This window comes from Xenopus laevis, chromosome 6L, assembly GCF_017654675.1.
Source record: "Xenopus laevis strain J_2021 chromosome 6L, Xenopus_laevis_v10.1, whole genome shotgun sequence".
NCBI classification, from domain to species: domain Eukaryota; kingdom Metazoa; phylum Chordata; class Amphibia; order Anura; family Pipidae; genus Xenopus; species Xenopus laevis.
In genome coordinates, this window is record NC_054381.1 from 55,622,028 (window position 1) to 55,639,743 (window position 17,716).

The 17,716-nt window shown below is 40.1% G+C and overlaps 1 protein-coding gene across 2 annotated transcripts; it reads right to left on the reverse strand.

Moving 5' to 3' along the window:
* Positions 1 to 303: 303 nt before the first annotated feature.
* On the reverse strand, positions 304 to 5,143 carry LOC121394622 (calpain-7-like). 2 transcript variants are annotated; one of them, XM_041566061.1, is made up of 3 exons: positions 4,941 to 5,143; positions 3,258 to 3,350; positions 304 to 668 (listed from the first exon to the last, which is right to left on the reverse strand). In XM_041566061.1, exons 1-3 carry the CDS (start codon positions 5,053 to 5,055, stop codon positions 610 to 612), a joined length of 267 nt encoding a protein of 88 aa, XP_041421995.1. In that variant the 5' UTR covers positions 5,056 to 5,143; the 3' UTR covers positions 304 to 609. The 2 variants fall into 2 exon arrangements, with proteins under 2 accessions (XP_041421995.1, XP_041421994.1); XM_041566060.1 differs by lacking the exon at positions 4,941 to 5,143 and adding an exon at positions 4,437 to 4,888.
* Between the last annotated feature and the right edge of the window lie 12,573 nt (positions 5,144 to 17,716).

Below are 17,716 nucleotides of genomic sequence, written 5' to 3' on the forward strand. Positions count from 1 at the left end.
CTTCAAAACTGCCAACATCTCAAGCCCAACTAATTCCTTATCTTGGCAAATAGAAGAAATCCTCTGCACTCAACCCCATAGTCTATTTAATAACGATATTGAGAGTTTTTTCTGTTTTAAGATACTACAATTGCTCTCCCCGGATATTCCAAACATCAGGATGATTTTAATGAACGGACACATTTATTAAAGCAGGTTCTTGTGTCAGTTTGTCAGGGGGTTCCTATTGCTACAAGGTGATATATAGATATACACATATATACAGTACGTGAAAAAACACAGTTTTTATAGCTTTAAAATAGTTTTTATAGCACTATCCTTTGAAACAAGATTCAAGTACAAGTTACATTTGGGCTGTCTGTGGTACCCAACTCCCTTGAAGATTCTGATTGTACAAGACTGTGAGCCGTACTGGAGATGCACAATGTCACATCAGGGAAATGCAGGATCTTTCATGCCTCTTTGAACTGGGAATCTGCTTGCAAATCTTTGTCACTTGGAAGAACGGATTTTAATTCCCGGGTCACTGGAGTTGGGTCACCTTAATGGCTAATGCGGTGTTGAAGTCTAAAAAGAAGGGTCCCTCCTGGGCAGGCAGAAATGTAGTAGTTATAATGTTATAGACACCAGCCGGGATATTCTCCAGTTCCATGTAGCAGAAACCACACCTGGAAGAGAGACATGAAAATAACAATAAATAACCTCAAAAATAATGACTGTATTATATGGTGGGTTTTTAACCTTAAAAAAGCATTTAAAGGATAATCTATTTAACTTTAGTAGTTGCTAACAAACATGATTTCCTACATCAGTGTTTGATTTATAGTGTACTAGTGGCTCAGTCTTACACAGGATCATTAGCTTGGCAGGAGCACACTGTACACTAGTACAGGCATGGGACCTGTTATCCAGAATGCTCGGGACCTGGCGTTTTCTGGATAACACATCTTTTCCATAATTTGGATCTCCGTGCCCCGTACTAGAAAATCATTTAAACATTAATTAAAAACAGTAGGATTGTTTTGCCCCCATTAAGGATTACTTGTATATTAGTTAGGAGCAAGTACATGGTACAGTTTTATTATTACAGAGAAAAAGGAAGTCATTTTCAAAGAGTAAAGTTAGAGGTCGCCACAGTCCTCTAGAGTGAAATTCTGCCACATTCCATTAATTTCTATGGGATTTTGAAAGGCGTATTTATCAATGATGAACTTTCCCATAGAAATTAATTTGGCGGAATTTCACTCTAGAGGACTGTGGCGATCTCTAACTTAATTTTTTGATAAATATGTCCCCTATGGGAGACAGTCTCTGTAATTTGGAGCTTTTTGCATAACGGGTCCCATACCTGTAACTCCCACCTTTCTGCACATGTCTGCAAGAGGACAGATACCTGGGAAGAGAATTGGAGGGGGAACGTGGGTGCTGCCTCCTTGGCAGTAAAAAGTGCAATACTGGCCCTGGTGTTATATTAACGTTCCACATGCTGTGCATATAAATGAATTTTGCACTTGACAATGAAACTTTTAATAATTCCATATTGAAGGTATTTTATAAGCAGCAGATAATACATTTACAGTTCTCTAAATGATAAAAAGGGTGACTTTCACCAGATCCACACAGAGGATGGGGTGCCTTGGCCCAGAAGCTGTATCTTGGGGAGACATGACTCAGCACATGATATCACAGTGATAAAGCAGCAGGGAATCACTAAATACGGCCCAACACTTTACTGCTCAGACTCAAATGCTTTTGGCCTGTATGGCTTAATCACAGGCTGTTTTTAAGCCACACTTTCTTTGATGCACTTGCTGAGAGTTAGGGAATACCCTCGGGTAGATATACTGAGCAGATGCCCAAATGGTATGAAGCCGTCACTTAAGTCTCAGGAATCATTTCATGAAGCAAAAAAAGGAAATAAAATGTACATCCAGTTCCATGGGATTCCAGAGAAAGAACTCGAGGTCTGGTTGGATCAATCGTACCAATTGGGCAGGTCCTCACAAACACATGAGTTCCCATTACAGACGGGCACTGGGCAGGTGTCTGTTTCAGCCGACCTCTAGTCCATGTTCATGCAACCTCTCCATTCCCTTCCAGCTCTCTCCCCTTCTGCTTTTTGCCATCCCTCTCCCCTTTGGCTTTTCCCTCCCCTCTGGCAATCTCCCCTCCGTCGCTCACATGAGCATGGAGGGGAGCGTGGTGGCCGGCTGGGTATCCTAGGGCGCCCAGTAGGCTTGGCCCGGCACTGGCCAGACACCTGCATTTAATTTCAGATATTAATGACCATTGTGGTGCAACCATCTCACTATATGTGTGGGATTGTAAGGCTGTGCCCATACAAAGCTAAAACAACTCATTAGCTGATTTATTGTGGGTGTTGTGTCTCTCATATCCCTCAGGCCATGTTTTTAGGCAACAAGGCAGCAATGTCCCCTGGTGTGTTGATTTTATTTAATTAATTACATAAATGGAAAATGTAAGTGACAAAAGCAAAACCAATCAATGACAGTAAATAAGCACTTATCCCACAAATATCACTTGTTCTGCCATTCAAGCTGGTCTTAGAGGAGTATAAAGGACAGCCAATAAGCATTCTAGCTGAGCGCTCATATCCTGACTTATCATACCAATTTAGAGGGCTGCATCATTTAAATGGTTTCAGAAGCAGGTGCACATTATTTAGTATAAAAGATAAAGCTGAGGCATGTGAAGGGTGCTGAAGTATATATTGGGTAACATCTGTACTAGGGATGCACCGAATCCACTATTTTGGATTCGGCTAAACCCCCGAATCCTTTGTGAAAGATTCGGCCGAATACCGACCCCGAATTTGCATATGCAAATTAGGGGTGGGAAGGGGATATTTTTTTACTTCCTTGTTTTGTGACAAAGACTCACGCAATTTCCCTCCCCACCCCTAATTTGCATATGCAAATTAGGATTCTGATTCGGTTCGGCCAGGCAGAAGGATTCAGCCGAATCCGAATCCTGCTGAAAAAGGCAGAATCCTGGCCGAATCCCGAACCGAATCCTGGATTCGGTGAATCCCTAATCTGTACATTAGGTATTGTAAGGTTCTGCTTGAAATCATGACAGGGACTGATACAGCAGTGTTTTCTTATATCTGGTACGTTCTTATGAGCTGAAGGGAACTTGACTCAATGTTAGACCCAAAGTGGGGTGCCCTATAGGTATCAAGTATCCAACTGATTGGAATTATTTGCATATATAAAGGGGGGAAGGATTGGTGTTACCTGTAGTCACCGCTGCTGTTTTTCTGGAAACCAGAGGGCCCAGGGTCTCCTGTAGTCGACACTGTAATGACTTCAAAGCCAACTCTGTACTGCCTGTATGAGAGAAGCACACAATATTCACTGCAAAGAAGCTATTTTCTAACATAAATGCCAGGGCCTATTTTAATTCTCAGTCCAGACCTGCTGCTAAGGCTACGCTATTCCTAATTGCACAGTGTTGGGGGGGGCACATTATTATTAATTTCATGATGGAAGCTGAGGGCCAGTGTAAATTTGAAAGTGGGCTGCAATTGGCCCCAGGGCCTGTCTTTGGACATACCTTGGTTAGGGGCAACTGCAGGAGGCTATGGAGCTTAGAGCCACAGGCAATGAAGAGTTGCTGCCAGTCAGCTGTCAGACACATGGGGGACCTTGTATTTGCCACCTGCCATAGCTCCCTGGCACCCCCAGCTTGCTACTTCTGAATGTGACACAAATCTCCGTCCCTCTTATATTTAGTGCTAGGGAATGCAGAGCTATACAGAGAGAGAGCAGCAACTCTTGCACTTCATTCTAGGAGAGGAGAGATTGCTTTCAGCTTTGCACCTGCACCAATTTCATAGATATGAGCGGACACTGCATTAACCATTTAATAGACACCTTTGAAAACAATATATAAGGGTCCTTTATTAAAGAAAAGCTCCTCAAAGTTGCATTGAAAGACTGCAGCTGCCTTAAAAACACAGAGCTGCATTTGCAGTGCAACTACATCAGAGCAATGGGACTGCAGAACTTCAGGGCTTGCTCACAGTGTTTGTGGCTTGTGTGGAAGGACTGACGGCCACACTGAGAATTGCAGCAACCAACCAAGGTAAAAAAGTACAAAGGATATGTGCTACGGCTTTAAATAAAGGGAAACTGTACCCTATTTCTAACCCTTTCTAAATGGGAACCTATGTCTGTTTGAAATCACTGAGATAATCTATGATGTGAAATCTGTAATCTAACATACTGTACAAATGAAAATAACGGATTATTATATTCAGATTCTTCTCTTTTTCACTTTAGAAGCATGTCCTCATGGAACATGGGTGGGGGGGATCCACAATGTTTTATATACATTATATACAAGATTTAGCTGGACTTCTTATTAAACACTGGCCATCATGCTGTGCAAGCCATACGACTGGGATGTTCAACCTGAAGGCCTCTCGCTTTGGCCTCATCCACATTTGTATTTTTTATGCCCATTCAGTTGGAAATTGCATCTATTTGTATTGAAGGCAGATTCACTTTCTGGCACAGTTATACCATTGCACCTCCAAATTGAAATACAAGTTGACAGAGTTCTTGTTCTTGAGATGGTGGGAGGTGTAGTTCAGATACAGCTGGTTGGATGTCCTTGTTATTTTGTGCAATGAAATGTCATTTCTCCATGCTGTACTGTACATGAAACATGTAGTTTTAATGCAGGTTATTGCCTTATTGAGTCTACAAAGTAACCCGGGCAGTAGCACATACAATTGGTATTTGTGTATGTGATGTAATAATGCAGTTACATGTGGCAGCTAGCTGAGGGGACTGGGATTGGTGGTGCACCCAGTCACAAGACATGAACACAGGAATAATTCTCTTCTCCTCTCTCACTTTGGTTACACTGTACTTGTTTTAATGCAATAAATCATTTGCCTCAAACCTACAAACCTGTGTAGTGAGTGATTTGCTTGAATGCGCGGCCCCTATTGTACATTGTGTGACACTCTATTAAAGGCACACTGTCATTAGAATAAATGCTTCTCTTCTGGGGTGCTGGAAACATTGGATCATGGTGAAGGTTCTATGCTCTAGGGCAGTGATCCCCAACCAGTGGCTCACAGGCAACCTGTTGTTCTCTGATCCCTTGGATGTTACTGGCCTCAAAGCAGGTGCTTATTTTTCAATTTTTTGCTTGAAGTTTTAGATAAAAATCACATGTACTGAAACATAGTGGCTCCTGTAGGCTGCCAGTCCACAAAGAGGCTATGAAATACCCAATCACAGCCCTTATTTTGCACCCTTGTGGAATTTTTTTTCATGCCGGTTTTGCTCCCCACGGGTAAAAAGGTTGGGGATCCCTGGTCTATGGATTCTAAAAGGTGTCAACTAGACGGCATGAGGTTCTTGGTTTCTCTATCTATGGGGCAAATTCACTAACCTGCGGAGTTGCGCTAGCGCAGGCTTCGCCGCACTTTTGCCAGGCGAAGTTACGCTAGCGAAGCCTAATTTGCATTAGGCACCAAGTTAAAGTACAATGGATGTATATGTAGCAGCAAATACATTACACTTCACAAGCCTGGGAAAGCTTCATAAGATAAAATAGAGTTGTTATTTTGCCCTATACATGTGCCCAGTGTATAGTTTAGGTGCCATATTTTAGGAAATGTAGGGGGGGGAAGGAGGGTACCCCCAAAAAAATGTACCATTTTTTTCAGCCTATCACCCTAAAAAAAGTAAAAGACGCCAGTGTGTTTTGGAACTTAGAAAAAATTTCAACTTTTTTTTGAAGCAATCCCTATCTACTCTATTGCACTTCACCTGGTCTGAGGTGGCGAAGGCAAGTCTGGCGCAAGAGGGAGCGTTCAGTAAACGGACTGGGGGTCCTGGGCCCACTGGGACTGTTACCTTGGGGCCCCCATTAACATTTTGTACTGGTAGCATTAATAAAACAGCAATCTGCCTATCAAGTAAAATCCATGACTAATCGAGCACATCTAAAATGATTTGGTCCCAAACAATGGGCAAAATGGGATACAACAGGGCACCCTGAATGGTAATATATATAATAAGATAGGTATAAAAAAAGATATGGGCTAATCCAGTCACACCACCTCTGATCAAGTGCCCAATGATGCAAAACTCATCAGGAGGGTGTGGTTAGCAAGGGGTATGCCGACAGAAAGACGACACTGCCATGTGATATGCTGACATTTTTTTTAAACTAATAAAACACTATAAGTGATTAACTGCCTGTGACATGTTATTATATATACAGGACCTTGCACACAGTATCACAAATGATAATTTGTTAGATAATCTTCAGTGATGGGCAGATCTGTCGCGTTTCATGAAACGGCAAAAAATTCACGAAACGCATTGAAATTAATGAGCGTCTATATAATTATATTGCACGTCAATTTTGCCCCGAGCGACAAGTTTTATAGGCGTGACTATTTGGTCCAAATACATTAAAGTCAGTGGGCGCACTAATATTTTTTTTTTGACGCTCTGGATTTTTCGCCTGACAATTGTCACCACAGCTTCAAGAATTAATTCCCTTTGCCTGAAACGCAGAAATTCGCCACAAATTTGCGTCTGACCAATTTATTCGCCCATCACTAATAATCTAACATACACCCATTTTCTAAAATACATGATCTCTTATCTGAAGTGATTTGTTACTGACTTCTGATCATCTAAAAATGATGGACACAGTGCCTGAAATTACCCAGTACACTGTATGCCATTTCCATAAGTCTTACATGTAAATTTGATTTGAAAGACTATTTACTATCACGTTATTACATCGTAACTGTTTTATAACTCTCACTCTTAGGGTAAGGGCACGTGCTCAGATTCGGGGAGATTAGTCACCCAGCAACTAATCTCCTATTCTTCGGGCGACTAATCTCCCTGAACTGCCTCCCGCCGGCTAGAATGTAAATCACCGGTGGGATGGCACTAGGAGCGCTTCTTTTTCCGAAGTGGCCCGAAGTTTACTCATGAGGCAACTTCGGAAAACGAAGAGCATAGATTTGAAGAAACAACCAGGTGGAAGAAAAGCTCTAAAAAGACATTTTATCCATTATGTTTTTACACAGCATCTCATGTAAACTAAAGTCTCTTGTAGGGATGCACCGAATGCAGGATTCGGTTCGGGATTCAGCCTTTTTCAGCAGGATTCAGCCGAATCCTTCTGCCTGGCCGAACCGACTCCAAATTTACATATGTAAATTAGGGGCGGGTAGGGAAATTAAGTGACTTTTCATCACAAAAGAAGATTTTTTTCCCACTTTTTCCTTTCATGACCGTAATTTGCATAAGCAAATTAGGATTCGGGTCGGTTCGGTATTCGGCTGAATCTTTCTCCGAGGATTCAGGGATTTGGCCGAATCCCAAATAGTGGATTTGGTGCATCCCTAGTCTCTTGAGAACTATTAATTAGGGATGCACCGAATCCACTATTTGAGATTCGGCCGAATTCCTGAATCCTTGGTGAAAGATTCGGCCGAATACCGAACCAATCCTAATTTGTTTATGCAAATTACGGTCATGAAAGGAAAAAGTGGGAAAAAAAATCTTTTGTGATGAAAAGTCACTTAATTTCCCTACCCACCCCTAATTTACATATGTAAATTCGGAGTCGGTTCAGGCAGGCAGAAGGATTCGGCCGAATCTGAATCCTGCTGAAAAAGGCCGAATCCCGAACTGAATCCTGGATTCGGTGCTTCCCTAATATTAATGCTTCATTTTGTAAAAGTTGCCAACCGATACCTTTCTAAATGGTGATTTACTAGTAAAATACCTCACCTGATCACCAGTGAGCTTGTTTGTAACATGGAATACGTTCTTTCACCCCATAATCATTTATGTTGTTATTGTCTAGTTCCAAAGCAATCTTTTTTGTGGTACAGGTATGGGATCCGTTATCCGGAAACCCATTATCCAGAAAGTTCAGAATTACGGAAAGGCCGTCTCCCATAGGCTCTATTATAATAAATTAATCCAAATTTTTAAAAATGATTTCCTTTTTCTCTGTAATAAAAAACAGTAACTTGTACTTGAGATATAATTAATCCTTATTGGAAGCAAAACCAGAAATATTGGTTTATTTAATGTGTACATGATTTTCTAGTAGACTTAACCTTTTCGCTGCCAGACAATTTGGCTGATTTGGTACTTCTATTGCCAGACCATTTTTGAATATTTTGTACTCTTTCACTTTAAGAGCCTTTCCTGGGGGGTCTTTTAGTTTAACCAGGGAAACAATACATGTTTTTTTTCAGGACAACCTGAGCTTTCAAAAATATGCTAGAATTTTTGTGCAATTCAACTTTTGTAAAAAAATATAGGCTTCAAAGTGCCTTGTTAAAATGAAAAAAAAAAAATCAGGTTTCACATAGTACAATTACATATATCAGAAACATCATTTATTTTATGTACGAGAACACAGCAGATTTGGAAAGTCTATGTCTCACTGAACGCAACAATACCAAATATATATAGTTTTATTGAGATTTCTCACTTATATAGGATCAAAATCTACAAGCAGTACACTAGCAAATTTCCAAAGCAACCGCTCCACAAAACGGCATAATTCTGATTTCAAGGCCAAACATTCCACTAACAGTAGGTTCACCCCAGAAAACTATATATTTTTCAGAAAGTACACATTCTCCCGAATCTAAATTGGGTATGCATGTCTTTCTACCCCAAAGTACCAAGCCGCAAATCTTTCCTAAATTTGCCAATTTTGGGACATTTCCAAAAATCACCTCAAAACTTCCACCTGTAGCACCTTATTTCATACATACTATAAGGTATCAAGATAAATCACAGTTTGATACCCAATGTACATAGGAGTATCGAAGTACATGGCATGTAAAGACCCCAGGAATCTACCATGCGCATACTTATTACATTTACACTAATTTCCAAACATTACCAGTTTTATATGGGATAAAAGCTACAAAAAGTTATGGTAACCCCTAAAAGCCATATATTTTTGGAATGTACACATTCCAATGAATCTAAAATGGGTAATTATGTCTTTCTACTCCAAACTACCTTACTGCAAAGCTACGCTAAAGGCAGTGGTTTTTATGACATTTGAAAATTGTCTAAAAATACCCTAAATATTGACGCCAAGGGTCTACTGAACAGTTTGATGCCCAATGTGCATAGATATTCAAAAGCAGCTGGCAAGTGCGGACCCCCAAAAAATTTGTGTATTTGAATTTCGTTCGCTGTCTTTTCGCCTTCTGTGAAGAGTGACCCCTGACTGCGTATTATTTGCCAAAAGACCCTCCTAACAGCACATAGACCCCCCAAAACCATATATGTTTGGAAAGTACACATTCAGACAAATCTAAAATGGGTAATTATGTCTTTCTACTCCAAACTACCTTACTGCAAAGCTTCGCTATAGGCAGCGGTAAAAATATTGCAATTGGTCGCATTTATTTTACCCAATTTCATACATACAATTGTAAAACTAATGAACAGTTTGATGCCCAATATGCATAGATATACCAAAGCAGCTGGTATGTGCGGACCCCCAAAAAATGAGTGTATTTGAATTTTCTCCGCTGTCTTTTCGCCTTCTGTGAACATAGACCAGTGACTGTGTATTGTGCCACAAGACCCCCTAACAGCACATAGACCCCCAAAATTATATATTTTTGTAAAGTACACATTCTGACAAAAAAAAAAAAAAAAAGCCTGAAAATAAAAAGAATAAAGCTAACTTTGTAAAATGTGTATTGTGTACATGGATGTGTATGTAATGAGTGTATAAGTGTTACATAAAGGCCACCTACCGTTCTGAAGTCCAGGAGGGTCCTGGGCAGCCAAGGGGGGTCCGTACCAGCAGAGTCCACGCCAGCAGGAAGTCCTGATCGCGCTGGAGCAGGCAAGCAAAAGACGCAGCACAGAGCAGACACGTGTCTGCATAATGGCGTCGCAGGACCCACGTGACCTCCCCCTCCCGGTGTCCCTGCTCGTTGCCTAGGGGGTTGGGGAGCCACCGGAAGCCTCTGCTGAAGCGGCAATCGCCGCAGATGCAGAGAGAGGCCCTTTACAGCCAAGAACGTAAGTACTACGTGCTTGGTAGTTAAGGCTTTCCCCTGCAAGGAAAAGGTTAAAGGAGAAGGAAAGTCAAAACAGAAATAGCCTTCTAAACAAAGTCTTGTGGACATAGAAATCACTGACCGTTTTTAAAGATTTCTGGTGGTCTCATATAGAAGCAGCTACGCTGTCTGAACCCTGCAGCGTGTGAAGTTGGGTGACGTCACTGTCTTTTTTCAGGCTCTTGCTCCCTGCTGCCGAGGCAGCCTTGAAGCGCATTGGGGATAATTCAGTTGTTATGCGCATGTACTGGGGAGCTGCCTACGATGAACGCGCATGCAAATCAGTATGTGCGCAAGGCATCATTACATACGCCCACGCCCCCCAGTCAATCAGATTCTCTTCAGGCTCGTCAGGGAGCTGAGAGACACAGGAACTATTTTTTAATTACATTTGGGACTGCAACTAGTCGGCAACAAGCGCTTGTGGTGCGGCAGCGAGTGGGGGAAATAAATGTTAAATAAGGCAGGCTCATGGTGAGGGCACGCCACCACATGGCATGATTATTACCTCGGTTTTCGCCATCGCGCAGTAAGGTGGAGCCTATGCTACCTTACTGAAACATGGCGCCTGCGTGTCTCATTATGGCAGCAGAGAGAAACAGATGGATTCTATACGTGGATAGGAATTGAACATAGTGTGGAGTTTATAGAACATATCAATTTGGTAGGTCTTGGGGAGTAGATTACAGGGAAATAGATATAAACTTTTGCCTTTCCTTCTCCTTTAAGGCGTGAAGATCCAAATTAGGGAAAGATCAGTTATCCGGAAAACCCCAGGTCCCGAGCATTCTGGATAACGGGTCCCATACCTGTACTGATTTAGCACAAATGAGATGGCACCACAATCAGATGACGACGCTCCACAGAAACTTAGCTTGATATAGTCTGCGCATATTCCTTTGGCTGCTAGTTTTCCCACTTTCTCACTCTGTTTTACAAATGCACCGTGCCATTCAAATAAAGTGAGTTAATGCATGTACACGGTTATATTCCAGAAATGGGGATCGAGGTAGGCTTTTTAGGTGGGATTTAACACTTTGGTAAAGTTAGTGCTTTTCTTTTGATCTTGATTAGTGCAATAATAAGAACACACTTGAGAAAGGGCCTTTGCAGCCTGAAACATGTTGTGTGGACAAAAATAAAAGCACAATAGCAGACAATTTCTGCCCCAGTGTATGATTCCTAACCTCTTTGACTTATCGATACAATACTTGGATGCCTAGGACAGAGTATCCGGGGAACCACTACACTGACAACATTTGCCTCAAACTGCAGCTGACTGTGAGTAATTACACAAGTTGACCCCCTTTTTGTAATTGAGGCCAAAGAATTTTTCAAGTAAAGGGTACTGCCAAAAAGAGGCCCATACTACTTAGTTGGCTGCTCGGGGGTGCAAATTTCTAACAAATGCTAAATAAAACTTGCCACTGATCGACAAACAAGCTTGTTACACTGAAACAAGCACCTGATTAACACAAACCCAGCCCATTCCCCATTACCTATACGAGCCCCATGGTTGTCCCACGTGGGTCATGGGCACCACCATCTTGGATGCGATGCCCCTGGAGACGGGCGCTCCTGACATTCTGCTGCTGTCCCTTCATATTTTCCCAAGGAATTGTGCTTAAAGGAAATATCTATGCAATCATGAATTTATTGTATCTGTCTGCATATGCTGTAATGTGTCTTCACTACACAGAATAACATTAACTGGCCATGCAGTTAGCCAGTCCCAAGTGACACCATAACACACCTCATAGAATGCTGGGTAATAGCCTCTTTATAATGGGAAATGGCGACAGGCTGGGAAGGATTTCGATTTTCTGGAGGTTATAACGTGCTTCTGAACAACTTGGGGAAAAGAAATCAAAAGGAAAATAAATATACATGTAGCTCTTCACATTTCCATTAGACAAATCCATATGAAAGTACAAGTATGGGATCCGTTATCCAGAAAGCTCCAAACTACAGTACAAAGACCCCCGCAAAACCATATATTTTTTGTAAATTACACATTCTGAAGAATCCAAAAAGCTACACTAAAGGCAGTGTTTTTTATGACATTTCTGAAGATCACCTAAAAATATTGCAATTTGCCACATTTATCCCACATAATTTCTTACATACAATTGGAAAACACTCTAAATATTTACGCCAAGGATCTACTGAATAGTTTGATGCCCAATATGCATAGATATACCCAGGGCCGGACTGAGAGTAAAAAGCAGCCCACACATAAATGCGTGCTGGTCTTTTACTTACACACACACGCATATTTCAAATGTATATATACATATATATTATATAGTGGATAATGTATCCCCTACTGTAAGTTATAAAGATATGTCACCGAGGAGTTATGTGAGCATATAAAAGAATGAGGCCGGATAACTCCGAGGTGACCACTAATATCTTTATAAATTTAAGTAGGGGGTACATTATGAAATATAATCTAGTTTTTATGTGTCTTACAATGGAAGGAATGGCTTCGCTTATACACTACTAAATGACACTTCAGTGGTGTATCTAGAGTTTGCACCCCCCCCTGCAAAGGAATTTTCAGCCCCCCCCCGTGAACAACTTTGGTGCCTCCCTCCATTTATATTAGTCAATGGCAATGCCAATATTAAATATACATTTTTTATTTTTGAAGTTAGAATAACATATGTGGAGTATATGGAAAAGTAAATTAGATAAAGAAAAACCAAATTAAACAAGGGCTGAAGAATTTGATCATTCATATTTATCGAGTTCTGAAGAAACATGACAATAAGAATCTGCAAGACTTTCAAGAAATATAAAACTACAGTAGGTTACCCTTAGGGAAACTGTACATTTTTGGAAATAAAATATATACTAATCTAAAATTGTGTAAATATGTCTTTCACTCCTAAATTACCCAATGTTTTCAATGCTTTCCTTAAAATTATCAGCTTTTATAAAAATAAAAATTGGAAACCTTGAAAAAATATCCTCAAAGCTTCCTAATTCAGAGGATCTTATCTCCTACAGGTTAATTAATGCATAGGCTTACCTAGGCTTATAGGGGCCGGGGCTTTTAAGTTAATTTTTTGTTTTTTAGGTTTCTTTAAAAAATATAATATTTTGCTGTGCTGGCTGGATCGGAGAAGATTAAAGCAAAACAGGTTTACGGCCGTGCAATGTTTACACGTGCCCACTGTGAGGAGGGTGGTGGCCGCTTGGTACCCTAGGGCTGCCCGGACGATTGGCCTGGCCCTGGGGGGTTCATAGATCACATCTAAAATCAAGTGCTTTGTAAGGCTGCAAAATGTATAGTTATTGCTACTTTGTATTCGCTGATCTTTCTAATCAGGCCCTCTCCTAACCATTATTCCAGTCTTGTAAATTAATTATTGCTAGGATAATTTGGACCTAGCAACCGGATTGCTGAAACTGCAAACTGGAGAGCTGCTGAGTAAAAAACTAAATATTTCAATTTTATAATAGTCTAAAACAGACTGTAAGAACGTAATGTGTCCAGTAAACTACATCATAAGCTCATGGCAAAACAATCCACATGTTAATGGTCTGTTCCATTGCCTGTGTTTTTTATGTTAACATGGCAGATTCACTCCTGGAGCTACAGTAAGTGGAATATATTTTTCTCAGCTCTATTGGTACTGTTCATTATACGATAAATTGTGTGCTGGATGCTCTCTACAGAAAAATAGTCGTATTTTTATTTATAAAAGCAGCTCAGTGTATAATCTCATCAGATATTTCCTTTTTTTTTTGTCATTTCATTCTGAATGTACATTTGTAGAATTTAACCATCAAAAATCCAAGTGCCTGCAATATTTAAGGCTGTGAAAAGCCACTGCAGTGAGTACTAAAAATGATTGCCTAGGTATCCTCAGTCTTCAGCAGGAATGACAGGTGAATCAACAGAAACCACCCCCCAGTATCACATTCACTTAGGGGCCCATTCACTAAGTTCGAGTGAAGGAATAGAGGAAAAATAGTTCGAATTTCAAATGTTTTTTTGGTTACTTCGACTACTATCTTCGACTTCGAATCGAACTAAAAATTGTTCGACCATTCGATAGTCGAAGTACTGTCTCTTTAAAATTTCTTCGACCCCCTAGTCGCCACCTAAAACCTACCGAGGCCAATGTTAGCCTATGGGGAAGGTCCCCATAGGCTTGCTAACATTTTTCTGATCGAAGGATAATCCTTCGATCGATCGATTAAAATCCTTCGAATCGTTCGATCGAACGAATTACGCAAAATCCTTCGATTTCGATATTCGAAGACGAAGGATTTTAATTCGGCAGTCGAATATCGAGGGTTAATTAACCCTCGATATTCGACCCTTGATACATCTGCCCCTTAGTGTTCCACATCAAACACAGGAAGACTGATAAGTCCCCGTAGCATTATGACGTTTACCTTGTCTGACCTCTAAGGGTAAAAGCGCATGATTTACCTGCTCATAATCAAGTCTTTTGATCTATGTACTCTATTGAACAATATAACTTATGACCCTTATTCTGGCTAGAAGTATTCTTGTAATCATATTTGTGCACACATATAATCCTGTGTGTGTAGTAAAAATAAAAAGACTTTTGTGTAGGCAGAGGTGTTGTGGGTCTGAATAAGTTATAAATTATGGGGAAGATTTATTCATTTTCATGTTTTGCCACAATTGCAGTTTTTAAGAAATCTAATTTTTCCCCATTTTTTTTTTTAAAAAAGTTAAATTTTTGCTGCCTAACTTTTATATTTATTTATTTCATTTTTAATATAGCTAGAAGTAATGTTGGTTATAATGTCTGAGTAATATTCAAATGTCCTGTAAATAATATGTGCTTTAAATAATGTTATAATATAATGTTGCAGATTTGATATCACTACTGTGTTACAGTATAGGGAATAATGTACAGGTATGGAACCTTGGGTTTTAGGGATAAGGAGCCTTTCCGTAATTTGGACCTCCATGACCTGTCTACTAAATATACTTTAAATATTATTAAATCCAGTAGGATTGTCTTGCCTCCAAAATTGATTCATTATCTCTTAGTTTACAATTACAAGGTACTCTTTTATTAATACAAAAAAAGTCATTTTTAAAATTTTAATTATTTAATGAAAATGGAATCTATGGGAGATGGCCTTCAAAAGCTGTCTGCATAACGGGTTTTCAGATAACAAAACCCTTACCTGTACTTTCAAATACAAGAATATTCAAATTTCCAGTTTGTTTAATGTACAGAAGCTAAAGGGAGGCGGATTGCCTTGTACAGGGCACCAAACGCAAAGGAACTTTTTAACCACATTTTTACATTCCATTCACAATATTCAGAAACCTCTGAATTATCATTTTAAGCAAATAATGCAAATTTTTTAAAAAAAATAAAATATTTCCATTTTCTCTAATAATAGTAGATTATACTTGATGGTAACTAATTTGCATGAATTCATATTGGTGGCAAAACCACTCTATTGGGTTTATTTAAAGTTTAAATTTTAGATTTTTAGCAGACTTAAAGGGGTTGTTCAGTTTTTTTCAGTTCAGTTGGTTTCAGATAGTTAACCAGAAATAGAGACTTTTTCCATTCACTTTCTATTTTCTATGCGTGACAGTTTTTATGATATTGAAGTGTAAAGTGTAATTTTTCATCTTCTAAAGCAGCGGGTGGGGGGTCGCCGACTCTGTAAACTGTTCTAAATTGATACAATAGTTGATATCTGTGTCCCTGCTGAGCAGAATCCCTGAGTTTTAGTTAGATAGAAGTCTATCGGCACATAAGGTGAATTGTTGTGGACTAGGGGCATAACTACACAGGAAGCAGACCCTGCGGCTGCAGGGGGCCAAAGAGGTATAAGGGCCCGATGAGGCCCTAATTCTTATACAAAGGTCAACCTCTGGGCATTGTGGGGGCCTGAAAAAGCTGTGGGGCCCAGTAATATCTATTTATGCCACTGTAGTAGACTTTTACTAAATCTGTTTCACACACAGTCTTTATAAACGTTTTTGTACAGTTGTATACTGTATATATTTGAATTCCTTATCCTAACCTAATTTTTTTGGTTGCAAACAATACATTTATGTTCGGAGTCATTGATAAATCTGCCCTGCTCTAAAGCTGGCCATACACTTCCAGATCGACTCATTTGTCAAGGTTGCCAAACTAACAGATCTGAGCACTGATTTGGCCATCTACATGGAGCACCTAATGAGGCTGATCTGTTTATTGGCCCTGGGAATCAGATCATACACTGGGGACTACAGAGGCCTGCTGGACAAGTACCACATCAATGTGGTGATGCACTCCTCATCTGATGGGATTTTTAGGGCCCTATTCAAAGGATAATAAATTGCTGCAGACTTGTTCTGGAGAGTGGAGGGACCAATAATTATGACTTTGTAGTTGTCATGTTTATAGTAGAAGAAATATTGGTTTGAAGATGCACACCTACAAAACATAGGGCAGGGGGGTGCCATGGATGTCACTGCCTGTAGATATGGAGTGCTTTCTCTTCAGGTGTTTATCTTCTGGCAAAGAAAACACTAAGGGGGCCTTTATAGCATGCTGTGTAAAACACTGGAGAAAAACATTATCAGTGATGTTGCCCATAGCAACCAATCAAATTTTTGTTTTCTAACTCGTGGATCACTGTTGAAATCTATTTGCTGATTGGTTGCTATGGGTAACATCACCAGTGATGTTTTACTCCAGAGTTGTTCACTGCATGAGAAATATGCTTTTTTATTAAAAAAATGTAAAAGTAAAATTAACAAATAATGTGAAAAATAATTATTTAGCATGTAGTCAAATTAGGGTTGCCACCTGTCCGGTTTTGACCCGGACAGCCCGGTATTTTGAGGGGCTGCCCGGGTCTATACTTCCTGCCCGGTTTTCCAAATAAGGAAAACTGGGCGGGATTCCCTTGATTGACACGGCGATCGGCTGATCGCTGCGTCATAGCCCCACCCACTGATGTCATGGGTCCGCCCCCCCGCCCGGTCTTAGCCAGACATAAAGGTGGCAACCCTAAGTCAAATGCTTTGTAAGGCTACAAAATGTACAGTTATTGCTACTTTGTATTGCTGATCTTTGTATTCAGGCCCTCTCCTACCCATATTCCAGTCTTGTAGATTAATTATTGCTAGGATAATTTGGACCTTAGCAACCGGATTGCTGAAACTGCAAACTAGAGAGCTGCTGAGTAAAAAGCTAAATACAAATAATAAATTTTTTCAAATTATTTGCAAATTGTCTCAGAATATCACTTAATGTGTAAGTAAATGAACAACCGCTTTTACCTCTTGGAAATTTGCTCATGATTACCAACCCCTTGGATGTTGCTCCCAGTAACCTCAAAGTAGGTGCTTATTATTGAATTCAATACTTGGAGGCAAGTTTTGGTTGTATAAAAACCAGATGTACTGCCAAACAGAGACTCCTGTAGTCTGCCAGTCCACATAGGGGCTACCAAATAGCCAATCGCAGCCTTTATTTGGCATCCTCAGGGACTATTTTCATGCTTGTGTTGCTCCCCAACTCTTTTTATATTTAAATGTAAAAAAAGGTTGGGGACCCCTGCTATAGGCAGTCACTATTTATCTGGTTG